At 44.1% G+C, this 14,526-nt stretch overlaps 2 protein-coding genes and 1 long non-coding RNA gene across 7 annotated transcripts in view; 1 reads left to right on the top strand and 2 right to left on the bottom strand.

Annotated features, from left to right (window-relative positions):
* The window catches only part of DUSP14 (dual specificity phosphatase 14), a 26,815-nt gene extending 26,204 nt beyond the window's left edge, over positions 1-611 (bottom strand). Inside the window, exon 1 of the mRNA XM_047708334.1 lies at positions 526-611. The gene's annotated coding sequence lies outside the window, so the exon portion shown is untranslated. The remainder of the gene's footprint in view (positions 1-525) is intronic.
* Positions 28-14,526, top strand: LOC125087721 (uncharacterized). 2 transcript variants are annotated; one of them, XR_007123498.1, is made up of 5 exons: positions 28-224; positions 3,362-3,537; positions 12,135-12,288; positions 13,381-13,451; positions 14,427-14,526. It is a non-coding gene; the product is annotated as an uncharacterized LOC125087721 (long non-coding RNA). The 2 variants fall into 2 exon arrangements; XR_007123497.1 differs by having other exon boundaries at positions 28-238.
* The window catches only part of TADA2A (transcriptional adaptor 2A), a 52,380-nt gene continuing 49,000 nt past the window's right edge, over positions 11,147-14,526 (bottom strand). For all 4 annotated transcript variants that reach the window (XM_047708327.1, XM_047708330.1, XM_047708328.1 and 1 more), the window contains 2 exons: positions 13,360-13,433; positions 11,147-12,017 (listed from right to left, as the gene is read on the bottom strand). In XM_047708327.1, the coding sequence (XP_047564283.1) occupies positions 11,832-12,017; positions 13,360-13,433 (260 nt within the window). In that variant the 3' untranslated portion in view covers positions 11,147-11,831. The remainder of the gene's footprint in view (positions 12,018-13,359; positions 13,434-14,526) is intronic.

The following is a 14,526-nucleotide window of genomic DNA, read 5'->3' as shown; positions in this document are numbered from 1 at the left end:
CGTGCGCACTGCTCCGTTCACCGCCGAGCGAAGCCGCGGGGCGCGCCCCCTACGCTTCTGGGCGCCCCTCGGGCCGGCGCCCCTGGAGTCTCCTCATGTGTTTCACAATATACGACCCCTCTCGTCGCCACTTCAGCGTTGGGGCTGAGGCGCAGGGGTGACGTACTAGGGTACTTTCTGGACGCGAGAGGGTTAAAGGCAAGGCGACAATACAAATATAAAAGGTGTGAAGACTGCAGTAAGTGACTAATCACCGCCTCTCACCCCACCCCCACCTTATATCCAGCACGGGAGAGCCCAGGAGTTGGGACCAAAGAGTAAAGGGAAAATAAACCTCATGGCAACTGTTGGGTGAATTTGCTTGGGCAGTGTACAGGCAGTTTCTAGTAACTCTGGGAGGCTAGTTCGTCCGAGACTCCACAAAGTAGCTACAGATATGGCCATCTTCTGCCGGCCCCGAGACCGCCGACCCACCACGCTACCCCGCAGGTGCCCTCGGACTTTCAAAACACCGGATCCACAAACCGTGCCTCCCAGGTAGAGCTGCAGCGTGTCCGAAGCCCAGGCTGAACCCATGGATTCGTGGAGGGCTTATTTGCTGTGTCACTGTGAGGGGCTTTTCAATTTTAGGTTTGCCCATCTGTAACATGAGTAGATGCGAACGGACTTTTTCAGTACGACCTGCCCTGGCAGGTGAGGGGAGGTATACAGGACTTCCTCTGCAGTGAGTCAGACACCTAGGAGTCCTGACCACGCCCAGCCCCTTTACTCACCAGCCCCGGCTCCCCGCTCCTCACCGTTGTAAATCGTTGGCATCGAACTGCTGAACAGTCTAAACAGTAGTCCTAGGTTTGGGGGGAGGGGGTGGGACGCGGTGGGAGCGGGTGGAAAGGCTTTACATCTCCCCAGTATCTTCAACCAAAAGCTTCGAGGCTTTTTCATGCTCTTCCTGATCTCTGACGGGATTCAGAGTCATCCCGTGGGTGCAGGAATGTCTAAAAGTTCTGTTTCCCAGACAAAAATATAACATGAAGGCATTTTAGTGTTAATCGTATGGGAGCTAAAAAGGCCTGGACTGGAGAGATTTATTTTTGCTTTCATTAAAGAGGAGAGTTAAAGCCTTAAAATTCGGCAAAATTAATCTTTCGGCAAGGAAACAAAAGAGAATCCGATTCAAGAAAAAACACTAGTTCCAATCTTGCTGGGAAAGGCATTTTTCCAGCGCTAAATTGCTCCACCATCAATTTGTCTAGTGACTTATTTTGACATGTGAACACCGAAATAGCAAAATCTCTAATAGAAACGATCGTATGCAGCTTCGTTTCTCCCCCCACAGACTTTCCTTCAGTCAATTCAATGACTCAGCAACACAAATAGATACATTCCTCTTCGGATTCAAGCTTGTTTGTTACACAAGGCAGGTTTCCAGTATAGCTCTGGTTAGTAACAAGGAGTTGGGCATTTTCACGCATTATAGGAACTAAGAATCATTATCCTTATCAGTGAAAAGGAGGGAGGGAGGAAGGCTAAAATAGAGTTTGTGTTGAGTGTGATGTATGTGCAAAGATCTAGAGATGGAAAGTAGAAAGAAGTGCTAAAGTCAGTAAGACCATTTAGTGATTACAGATATGCCTGTGGGCAGGATGTGCTTTACACCTTTAAGTGCAGGCTGACCTATGCCTCTACAAAAATGCAATTTGAAAGTGTTACCTTCTAGACTGTCCAGTAGAACTTGGGGTGATAGAAATGTTCTGTATCTGCACTGTCCCACACAGTAGCCACTAGCCTCACGTGGCGTCTGAGCACTTGAAATGTGGCTCTAGTGCATCTGAGACACTGGATTTTTTATTTAATTTTAATAAATTTAAATAGCCACATGAGGCTAGTGACTGCCTTACTGGACAGCACATTACTAGACTGTACACAGATATTTTTATGAAACTATGTTATATGTAGATACATCTTAGAGGCCATCTGCTACAAAAGTAGGACTTGTCTATGCCCAGCGAAGGGGTGGTTGATCCTGACTACATCTGAATGAATAAGCAGTGCCTGACAGCGGTGGAGCTTGGGTGCAGAATGAGAGCTGATCTGATTAGATGCAGTAAGTAGAGGGTAGAAACTTCTACTCTGCTTGGCTTCTGAAGTCTGCTTTTCCAAAAATGTTCTCCCTAATTGCCTGGGCAATGCCTTAGATTAGGCTAATCAGACCTTTATGAGTCCCTTAGAACAGTTGCATCTTCCATTCGTATCATTGCCTCTGGTTAACAAATTGGCAACAGCTTTCATGTATCTGTCAGCACCGGGGAACAGCTGTGATCAAGGCTCCCCTGATCTACAGAAGTTTGCAGAAGTCTGATTTCCGGATGCCATCAGGTCCCAAGGCTCACAGATGTTTCGAACACCTGCTTGCTAATGCTCCTAATTCCAGAGTATATACTACTGATTACTATAAAAATGCAAATCCCCTAAAGAAGTAAATCTTTATTGTCCTTTGACATGTTGGAGAAGAGCAGTGGACACCAGGTATCTGGGGAAAAAAAAAAAAACACTATAAATAAGGATAAGATTAAGAAGATTAAGATTAAGAACTAGGAGGATGGATGACCCAGAACACACATTTTCTTGGGGGCACCTGGGTGGCTCAGTCGGTTTTGAGTCTGCCTTCAGTTCAGGTCATGATCCCAGGGTCCTGGGATCGAGTTCCGCATCAGGCTTTCTGCTCTGTGGGGAGCCTGCTTCTCCCTCTGCTGCTCCCCCTGCTTGTGCTCTCTTGCTCTTTCTCTGTCAAATAAATAGAATCTTTAAACACACACACACACACAATTTTATCTACTACAGAACTTGCTGAAGGCTTGTGTTATTTTGTAAGATGTAAGATACCACCTTATATGGCTATCATAAGGATTAACTAATTGTATTACATGTAGAATATTCCAAGCTTCTTTTTTTAGTTTTCATCATTCTCATAAAATATTATTTTTCCATTAATAAGGAAATGCCACATTACCAAAAAAAAAGAAAGCATCACCCATAATTTTACAACCTTACCAAAACAACAGTTAGCAACTTTTCTTTCTGGTCTTTTTTCTATACATGATTTTTTAGTTTTATTTATATAGTTACAATAGTTCATGTACAGTTTTGTAACCTGACTTCAAGCTTCTTGAGGTAGGCATTATATAAGGGAACATTACAACATACCCATGATAACTAGGTCATTTAATATCTGTGTCTGAAGTTTTCTGCCCTTAATTCAGCCCAGGGGCAGTGACAATGATGCACAGTGATGAGAATTCCAAAGAAACGTCCTTGAAAAAGACACATTTGCCTGTTTTAATATTTGCTCTTTGTCCTTGAGGTCTTACTGTCCCTCTGTGAGACTTTAGCATAGCATGAATTGTGTGGTAATGGAAAATCAAACGCTGTTCATATCTGCCTGGAGTTGCATGAAAATATCAAAGGTTTGATGGGAAGGAAAAAAGAAAGGAGGTGCCAGGTGTGTTATCCCACTTCTTTTTCATCACACTAAGTCAGGTAGGTATTATCAACCACACGTTAGACATGAGGGATTAAGAAACTTGCCCAAGGTTGCATTATTATTAAGTAGCAGAACAAGAATTAGCACTCAGGTCTTTCTAACACACTGGGGCAGGTAACAAGAAAGCATGTAAATGTAAGAAAGGAAAAGAAAGGAGTTTTAGCAACTTTTTAAAAAGATGTATATATTTATTTGAAAGCATGCACACATGAGTGGGGGAGGGGCAAAAGGCGAAGAAGAGAGGGACAGGGAATCCAGCAGACTCCTTGATGGGTGTGGAGCCTGATGTGGGACTCCATTTCAGAACCCTGAGATCATGACCCAAACTGAAATTAAGAGCCGGGGATGCTTAACTGACTGAGCCACCCAGGTGCCCCGAGGGGTTTAAAAATTTTTTTACAACCAGAATATATTCATATAGTTCTTTTTTTTTTTTTAAAGGATTTTATTTATTTATTTGAGAGAGAGAGAGAGCATGAGAAGGGGGAGGGTCAGAGGGAGAAGCAGACTCCTGCCGAGCAGGGAGCCCAATGTGGGACTCGATCCCAAGACTCCAGGATCATGACCTGAGCCAAAGGCAGTTGCTTAACCAACTGAGCCACCCAGGTGCCCCATTCATATAGTTCTTTAAGAATTTTTTGTTTTTAAAGAAAACTTTAAGGAAGGGTAAATGAAGAAATAAGATATTTCCCCCCAAGAGTGAGTTAATCACCTCTGGTAGTAAAAATACCAGAACTGCTAAGAGATCCACTTTTTTTTTTTTAGATATTTTATTTTTTTTATTATGTTATATTGGGCAGTATATAGTACATCATTTTTTGGTGTAGTGTTCAGTGATTCATCAGTTGTGTATAACACCCAGTGCTCATCACCACACGTGCCCTCCTGAATGCCCATCACCTGGTTACCCCATCCCCCTCCCTTCTGTAACCCTGAGTTTGGTTCGAGTCCAGAGTCTCTCATGGTTTGTCTCCCTCTCCAATTTCTTCCCATTTTTCCCTCCCTTCCCCTGTGTCCTCCACACTGTTCCTTATGTTCCATATATGAGTGAAACCATATGATAATTGTCTTTCTTTACTTATTTCACTTACATCACTCACATCACATTGCTATTTCTAATCCTCTCCAGTTCCATTCATGTCGATGCAAATGGTGGGTATTTATCCTTTCATGGCTGAGTAATATTCCCTTGTATATATGAACCACATCTTCTCTATCCACTCATCTGTTGAAGGGCATGTCAGTTCCTTCAACAGCTTGGCTATCATGGACATTGCTGCTATGAACATTGGAGTGCATGTACATCCGGGGGTAACGAATGCCATTCTGCATAATTACTACAACATCAAAGACAAAAAAAACCTGATCCCACTCAAGGGGAGTAAACATCCATGTCAACTCAAGAGCTTGAAGACTTCCCCTCTAGTTATAAATTGGTACTTAGGCCGAGCCTTTGACTTTGTAAATGAAAGAGTGGAATGTGAATGGGGCAGGGGGGAGCAGAGGTTCCCAGATTGGTTAAAAGGCGCTATCTAGGGGCACCTGGATGGCTCAGTGGGTTAAAGCCTCTGCTTTCAGCTCAGGTCATGATCCCAGGGTCCTGGGATCGAGCCCCACATCGGGCTCTCTGCTTGGCGGGGAGCCTGCTTCCTCCTCTCTCTCTCTCTGCCTGCCTCTCTGCCTCCTTGTGATCTCTGTCTGTCAAAAAAAAAAAAAAAAAAAAAAAAAAAGGCGCTATCTAACCTACTATGTTGTTCACCAGCTCTCTGCTTTGTCAAATAGTAGCAAATCTCTGTTATAGGAAGTTGGACGCCTCAATTCTTCACCAGACCTAAGATACACACACTATAGTTGCAAACATATCTTGACAGCAAAGTGTGTCCCTAGAGCCCTGGAGCAATGTGTGGTTACATCCTGGATGCAAATCAGGGGTATCCCCTTTCACTGGAAAGCCTCTAAGCTCCAACGCCTATATCCACCCCATCTTGCCACATCTGCTGGAAATCCATGGCTTGCTTTTATCCCTCTCCTAGTTTCCATGGAGACCCAACAGTTTACTTTTCCCCCCAACTCTAAGCCATGGTTATTTTTAACTGTAAAACTCTGAGCCAGGTCACAGCTGGGATCTGGAAGATGCAATGACGTCTATAGCCACCCTTCTCTCCCACAGATGCCTTCTTTTCTGCAGTTGCTGGGGGCGGAGGCACTCCTGGGAGATTTTGCTCTCAAAAGCAGTTTGCTTTGCATCATGAAGTTCAACCTATGCTGACTTCGATCTGACAGGTGTCCTGAATCTTGAAACCATGCATGCCCAACAAGGCAAAGATTTTCGTGGGGTTGGGGAGGAGGGCTGCCAGGTAAGCTTGACGTTGCTGTCACAAATCTGTGGCTAAAGCTTAGGTAAATACCCTCGTAAAAATCTATCAGAGTGCTCTCCTCTGGGGAAAAATAAGGGCTCTGGTTCCTGTCCCCAGTAGAATGGCTTTTTCTGCTGCGGCCTGCCCCTGGTTAAAAAGAGGCTCCTGAACAGGATACTGTATGGAAAAAGAGTTCTACCTCTCCAAAGCAGGCAGCAAATTCCCATGGGGACAGGGTTGCAACCCTGCTGCTCCCTCCCCCTCTATGGAGAATTCAGATCAGTCCATCCACTCCTCAGGCCCCTGGTACTTGGAAGCTAGTGTCTTCATGGCATTTCTGAACTCTTCAATCCTTTTCAGTATTTTTTTGGGGGGAAAGCTATTAAATGGCCCTGGAAATTACCCTTCTCATCTTAGACAACATTCTAAGATTGAAATTGGGCATAAAACGTAAGACACTTAGCCCCAATTCAGTATGTTTTTTTTTTTTTTTTTTAAGATTTTATTTATTTGACGGAGATCACAAGTAGGCAGAGCAGCAGGCGGGGGAGGGGAGGCAGGCTCCCTGCTGAGCAGAGAGCCGCGAGGGGCTCTGGATCCCAGGACCCTGAGATCATGACCTGAACCTGAAGGCAGAGGCCCAACCCACTGAGCCACCCAGGTACCCCCCCAATTCAGTATGTTTCCTCACAGGACACACTGACTGGGAACATTAAAAAATTAAGCACCAGAGCACCTGGGTGGCTCAGTCGGTTAGCGTCTGCCTTCGGCTCAGGCCATGATTCTGGCTGGGGTCCTGGAATCAAGTCCCACATTAGGTTCCTGCTTAGCAGGGAGTCTGCTTCTCCCTCTCCTCTCTTTGTCAGATAAGTAAATAAAATCTTTAAAATTAAGCTTCCCAGTGCAGGTTCCATTAATTTTTTATTTCTTAAAATAATACATTTTTATGTTTTTAAGGAATTCCCTAAATGAGAGGTGATCCTAGGGGAAAATCCAAATCAGGAGTTATCTATTGTTTAATTGGAGAAAAGAGAAGGTTAGGTCATTGCAAACAATTTCAGAAACAGAGTATATACTTGGCAGATAGCTCTCCAAGGAGAAGAGAGAGACGCATTGGAAGTGTGATGACTTGGCACTTGGCTGTCAGTTCACTGAAGAAGGGTGATAAGATGACAGCATTTCAACATTTTTACTTTGATTAATAAAGTGCTGGTTTCTTTTTTTTTTTTTTAAGATTTTATTTATTTGTCACAGAGAGAATGAGAGAGAGAGCAAAGCAAGGGGAGTGGGAGAGGGAGAAGCAGACTCCCTGCTGAGCAGAGGGCCCAATGCAGGCCTCGATCCTAGGACCCTGGGATCATGACCTCAGCCAAAGGCAGATGCTTAACCCACTGAGCCCCTCAGGTGCCCCTAAAGCCCTGGTTTCTTAAAACAACTATGAGGTCTCCTCCTTTCCATATTTCCTAAGATGCTACTTCTGTTGAACACAACTCTGGCCCAGGGCAGGATTATTAGCAAGCTTCCACTTGGAGGCTTTCTACTATGGAAGACCTCAGGGGAAACCAGAACAAGCCAGAAAAAGTGTTGCTTGGTTAAGAATGAGAGATTAATTCAACCAAATAATTAGTGTGGTGCCACAGAAATCCACCTCCTGTGCTCCAAAGTAGAAAATAAGTGCCTCAGCCTTAATTATACAGTCCTGAAAGACACTGAACAAGTCTGGGCTGGCAAAGGTTAACTATAGGGCTTGCAAAAAAGACAAAGGGAAGTACATCTATTAAAAAAAAAAAAGTTTTTTTGTAACTCTGTTTTGGGTTTAAACCTTCTGATGGTCACTTTCTGGATTCTTATCTCAACTTCATTATTCCTGCTCCTAACAGGAAAGAGGGCCCAGTACACAATACATACCAAGCAAGTAACTCATCGTGACAAAGGACTTTTAATGTCAGATGTAAGACAGTCACCCTTCCCTTAAATACCTGTCTCTTGACTTGTAAGCCTGGTCAGTCAAATCAAAGAGCAGTTGACACTCTTATCATGGCACATCTCAACTGACAGAAGCTGAGGCAACTGGCAAAACTGAACCAAAAAAAAAAAAAAAAAAAAAATTCCCATTAGTTTTAGAAACTGGCCTTCCCAGCTTGTCTGAAATGATTCACCTGTCCCCACCTCCCTCCCAGCTCCCAACACCTCAAAAGCAGGAAACTAAGTTCTGGTGCATACTTCATGGATAGGCCACTTAGGTTCCAAAATACTCATTAAATACTCAAGTACTGTTCTCGCAAACTAAGTGCCTATGTCGGCATGCCCATTACTATCCTATCCAGGCTGCTTTGACCCTGTTGGGCAATCAGAGATCCTGCTCCATCTCACATCGCACTCAGAAGAGGTGGTTATTGGGTCTGATTGAAGAGGAAGTCTTTGTTTTTACACAAGTCTACAGGAATGGCTGTGTCCCTTTCTGGGAGGTCAGGGAGAAGTGAACCACATCTGGCTAGGCACACTGGAAAGGAAAGCAAACTTCGAGATCAGTACTTCCAGAACCAAACTTTAATTTTTAGATAAATTCAGACAAATGAAAAAGCAGGTACATAGGCGTTATGGGAAAGCCTTTTTTGTTAACAGTAATACAGTGTGTATCTGGAAGGTACTGACAAAGACATCGTTCAAAATGGACGGGCAATATTCCAGGATGCTGTCTAGAACCGGTACCACTCTCTCGCCCAGAGTTAAGTGGAAGAGTGTTCCAGATGAGTTTTTCCAAGCTTCTTTACGACTTGGGTCTCTGATCCTTTACACTGGAGATTTTAGTTCTCTTATTACCTATCTGCATAGTTCCTAAAGCTGGAATGACTCACCAACTGGAATTTTGTTGTTGATCAATGTCATTGGTCTTCGCTCCTTTCTGGCTAACCACAAGCTGGTTTCATGACTCAAAACTAGGAAACCTGTCCTCACCTCTCAGCAAGGACTGGTTAGCTGAGTTTACATTTAATTGGGGGGGGGTGCAGAGGGGGTATTGTAAACAAGAAAAGGATGAAAACTGGAACCCAAAAAGAGATAAACCATGGAGTTAGCTGGTCTCCACACAGTCTAGATCTTTGAGCATGGAAAGGGTCATGACATGGGAAGAAATTTGATCTCTATTTCCCACCCCTGGCAGAGAAGGACATACCTAAAATCCCAGTAGAAACCTTTAATTTTAAATTGCAATAAAATTCCTGACAGCAAAAAGTACTCAAGTCACTGAATTTGAGTAAATGCCCCCTCTTCAGAATATGGACTAAAAGAGACCTCGATTATTTAATATAGGTGGTTAATAGTGAACTCTGTCTAGCAGCAAAGGGGAAGGATGGAATATACTTGTAAGGCCCTTGCTAGCTCTGAATTTTGAGTAACAAGATGGGCCTCCTTTGGTGGTAAGAACACGGAAAGAAATAATGTACTTATACCAGCCACGTCAAGTATCAGCAAGTGATTTTCTATTTTAAGTGCAAAAAGATGGCAACTCAGTGAATGAAGAGTATCCCTTACCCAAAATATGACCTGATCTCTGAGAAACCTACCAGGGAGTCTAGGTCATAAATTTCGTACAGTTGAGCTTGCTACAATAATAATTCTACTTCCTAAAATCTAGTCATTTGAAATTACAGCCTTATTTTTTTTAAAGATTTTATTTATTTAAATGTCAGAGAGAGAGAGCTTGAGAGGGAATACAAGCAGGGGGAGGGGCAGAGGGAGAGGGAGAAGCAGGCCTCCCACTGAGCACGGAGCCCGTTGTGGGACTCGATGCCAGGACCCTGGGATCATGACCTGAGCCGAAGGCAGACGCTTAACGACTGAGCCAACCAGGCGCCCCCTACAGCCTTATTTTTCTCTGTTTTCAACCATGCCATTTTCCTCATCAAATCTAGATCCCCAGCCCCATCAGTTTTTTCGGAGTTTGGGTGGTTCCAAGGTTTCTATCAGACTGTCCTCCCATCCTCCCACTCCTAACTACCCCAGCTGCCCTCTGTGTCCTCGCCAACTAAACCTTTTGGCATCGTTTTCCTCACTCCCACTGCTGCCTCCACATCATCCTCCACCCACTATGTCTGCAACAGTCTCCCACTTCCATCTGCCACTTTCTCTCTCTCTCCTCTCAATCCTTTCATTGCCTAAAGAGCTCACCTCTCCCAGGGAGCCTTCCTTAATCAAGACTAAGGACTTTGGGGACTATCAGAGACACCACCTAACCTTGGTGTCTAATGCAGTCCCGATTTTTAGAACAGCAATTACCTTTCAGGAACAAGAGGCAATTCCTTTATAACCAAGTAGGGGTGATGGTGATGGCAGAGCCCGTTTTCTGAGAGATATAACAATGCAAAGAGAAGACAGAATTTCCACAAGCCACCTCTTTTCTTTTTTTAGAAATAATTTTTTTTTTTTAAGATTTTATTTATTCATTTTACAGACAGAGATCACAAGTAGGCAGAGAGGCAGGCAGAGAGAGAGAGGAAGCAGGCTCCCTGCTGAGCAGAGAGCCCGACGCGGGGCTCGATCCCAGGACCCTGGGACCACGACCCGAGCCGAAGGCAGAGGCTTTAACCCACTGAGCCACCCAGGCGCCCCAAGCCACCTCTTTTCAAGGTTGAAGTCTTTTATTCTAATTCCCTCGGATCCTAAGAGTTTCCTTTTCATCTGCAACTGCCAGATAAGCATGCATATTTACAGGAGTCAAAAAGTTTGAGCAAATACTTCCAACAAAGCATCTGATACTTGAATTAGATATGTTGGATGCTGAAAGAACTGAAGAATCATTCAGCTACTGGAGGCAATTTGTTGCAGATTCTGACGTTATTTCTACAAACAACTTTGCTTCTAACAGAAATGGGATAATCATGACTCCACGTTTGGCTTCTTGTTTTGTGGAAAGGTTTGAGGATCAAGTTTCAGATGTGGTGGGGTTACTCACCCTCGTACCTAGTGAGTCCCATATACGAAACTGCTTTACTTTTGTTTTAAAAGTAGCTTTTATTGAAGGCTAGCCTGTCACCACTGAGAAATTAGGGTTCAGGTCTCAATCCAAGCAAAGCCGAAGTTAGCTGTGTCATCTCCATCCTCAGGGGCCTGGAATCCTGGGAAACTCAGGGCAAGAACAGGGTGACGCCAGGACACACATGTTAGTAGAGACAGTGCAGCGTGATGAGGCGGGCATTCAACACCCTAAGTGTGCTTTAGTTACCAGAATACTTGACACACCCACAAATTAAGTAGCAAAACATTTTAATCCATTAATTCTAAAAATAACAGAGACATTTTATATCCGGTGCCATCTCCTCAAAAGTCTACTGCACATTAGACAGACTGCAAAGTACAAAGCCAGACATTAAAAGGGAAAGACGTAGTTTGGGACAAGACCATCACGGAGAGATTTTTTCCTCCCATTTGCTCATAAACGTTAAGTCGTCAGCTTAAAAAATCCTCAGAAGGGAAGAGAAAGCTTTCTCATGCTCTATAACCTTTCTCTTTATTTTAGATCTTTCTGTAATGTTTGAAAGCAAAACATAATCAGAAAACCAGCCTCCCAAGTACAAAGATCTGAGCTGGACTCCTGGGACCACAGCCTGGTTCAGTTCTATTTCCACCGACACTCTGATGGGAGGTACTATGGTTCTTGTTTTAGTTACAAGAGGTGTTGGGAATAAAGGCCCACTCACATTTAATAATAGCTTATCTAGCACATAACTCTGCAGCACAACACCAACAACAGGAGTGTTTTAAAGCAGGGTGGAGAAGAAAGGAGATATTAATACAACGTAAGGTTCCCTTTGTCCTCCTCTCTTTTTACAATGAGAATTCAGCTCAGCAACGAAACGCTCCAGAGCGCCCGTGCTGTCCTTCGGCCCTCGGCATTCCAAACTTGTGATTTCTGATCCCAGGCCCTCAGAGCCTCAGGCTTTAGTGATGTATCCTTCTCGGATGAGGAAATCATAGATTTTTCGGGTTTTGTTCACATCTATCTTGATGAGTGCTCTTGCCTGCGCCAGTCTCAAGCCTCCTTGCTTGTTACATTCGTTCAACAGAGCAGATTTGTATTCTAAATAGGCTCCTGGGACCAACCTCACCATCTGACAGAGCTGCAAGACACGGCAAATTTAATAAACATTAACATCTGTCATTCTCGTAATTTAATCCAGTAGGTATAGCCAAAATAAAATTTCAAAAAAGTGACATCAACCTCCAACTATTTATAGGAGCTGCTGGGTGGCTGGACCACATTCCATTTAGTCTCTTCCTTGGAGAGAATCCTCCCTCACGACAGACACTTAGGAAGAGAAAGCTAGTCTAATGCTGGGAGCGACTTCAGCACGTGTCAGCCGGCTCACCTGGGTCTGTCAAGGAGCACAAGTATGTGTCCTGAGGAGCAGCCTGGGTCCACACAGCTCTCGGCCCAGCACATTCCAACACAGCCAGTCAGGGAAGAGCCATAGGGCACAGTAGGGGCGGGGGTACAGATACTTGGATTCCCAAGCGTGAATCACATTATTTTTAGTATCAGCATAAAGCACTGGTCCCTGATTTTGTGATTACATTTCCTACTTTGAAGGAGGAGACAGAGACCTTGCAAAGAGGCTACTTCAGCTGCTAAAAATCTAGAAAGCTGGCTCAGTCCCAGCTCCCCTGCCGTGGCACCCCACAGCAATGAGCAGTGAGAGGTCACTGCCTGTGGGTAGGGATAAAACTGATTGAAACTCCAGGCCATTCAATACTTGACTCAGAAAGGCCTGTGACCTTCTTCAGCAACGCTGAACTAGTACATACACTCCTCTCCATTCCCAAACTAATCTTTACTGTTCCTGTGGCTGAAATCAAAGACTAACAAGCCTACTCCAAGACTCCCCTTACTGTCTGACCTGAATTAATGATATGGAGTGGCAGATGGGGAGACTGATCTTGGGAACGGTAAAAGGAGTGCATGAGGAACAGAAGATGGTTCTCCTTTTGGAATGGACTTCATAGCTAGGCACATTTTTTTGAAAATGCTTGAGGATGACTCCTTTGAGGCTGGCTTTAAATTTTTGAGACAGCCGAAAGTAATATTAAGATAAGTCTGATGATTTTAGTGGAAAAGAAAAGTAGGTCATGGCATTTTTAATCAAAATTAGTCTTTGACTCTATGTGATGATGAAGTCCCTCCTTTATGGCTACATACATGCTATGGGGACAATCTTTTATGTGATGGTTATAGTGATGGAGTAAGTGTAGAGTAGAGCTCATCAAAGTGGCCATTCCAACAGGAAATAACCATTTTCATATATGAGTTGAGTTATTTGAGGTTTATAAACAATTTCATTCATATGAAGCCCTCAGTACAGTATCTGATACATGGTAATGCTCAGTAAATGACAGCTGCCGTTACTAGGATTTATGTATCATCAATCCCACTCTTTCTCCTCTAGCTCTCTGTCATTTTGTTACCTCCTTTTCTTTTTCATTCAGCTTCTCTGTGCCAGGAAGGCCAGTGAGGTTCAAGGGTGGTGCACTTCGTCGACCTACAGACAGAGAAAAAGGTGTGCATTTCATAGGAGTGACAATTCCTCAGGTATGGAGTAACACAGTCCACTGCGGCCAGGTCAGTGAGATACAAGGTCATGATGTCCAGCTCTAAGAAATTTCTACCCGTCACCTCAGGCCTCAACCAGCTGGCAACGTGGGCACCCCAATGTTCACCTGAAAATACAAGTGGTAATTCCCGTGCCCTTTGCTCTGCTAAAATATACAATCACACATACCCTAGCAACCCAGGTGCTACTCTTTCCAACCCAGTAAGATGCTAAATTCTAAAGCCCAGATGTCACCCAGTGAAGAAAGGTCATATGCTGCCCGCCCCGACGGCTGATGAATGGAAATAACAACTCCACAGGCCTCAGCACTCTGCCAGGAGCTCGAGGCAAACACGGTAATTAACCAAGTACCATTTGCCTTTAGATCAAAGGCAGATTGTTAGGCCAGCAAAAGGCCCTTCTTATTTATTATGTGAGGGAATATCTGTTCCTTCCAAAGAAGCCCTGTTTACCTGAAAGACCCGCACAAAGGAACAATGAGCCATTATAGGGCAAACCAGAAGCTGGGGTGAACTCACATACTGAGAAAGAAACCCAAGTATGAGGTCACTACCTAGGATGGAAAGTTTCATGTGCAAAATTTTTTGCTTTTGTTTTGAATACATAATTGGAATTAATGTCCAGTTGGGAGATAAGTGGGCTAAGTTAGGCAAAAGAAAATGTGGGATAACATATCAACAAGTTTTAAGGGGGCTGCCTTTTAGGAGGTGGGGAGAAATAGGGGCTGTTATAGGCCGCTCTGAGAGAAAACAGGCTTCTCTGCAGTTTCGACAAGGGGATAAGAGCCTCTCCATAAACAACAGGCTTAGCCTTCCCCTAAATGCTCAAAAAGGGAGACTAAAATCATTTGGTACCTCACCAAAGTTACTGCAGGCTAGGTTGAAATTAATGATCCAGGCTTTCTACTTTGCACTGCCTTAGGAGCAATGGAGAGCATGAAGAGGAACAAGGGGTCTCCCAACCTAAATACAGGGAGTGAGGAAGCCTAACACCAGCCTAGGAAGCAACAAAGAATAACTGA

The sequence above is a fragment of the Lutra lutra genome, chromosome 16, assembly GCF_902655055.1.
Source record: "Lutra lutra chromosome 16, mLutLut1.2, whole genome shotgun sequence".
Classification (NCBI taxonomy): Eukaryota; Metazoa; Chordata; class Mammalia; order Carnivora; family Mustelidae; genus Lutra; species Lutra lutra.
The sequence above is the reverse complement of the archived record's forward strand: the minus strand, read 5'-3'. Positions and strand labels throughout refer to the sequence as shown.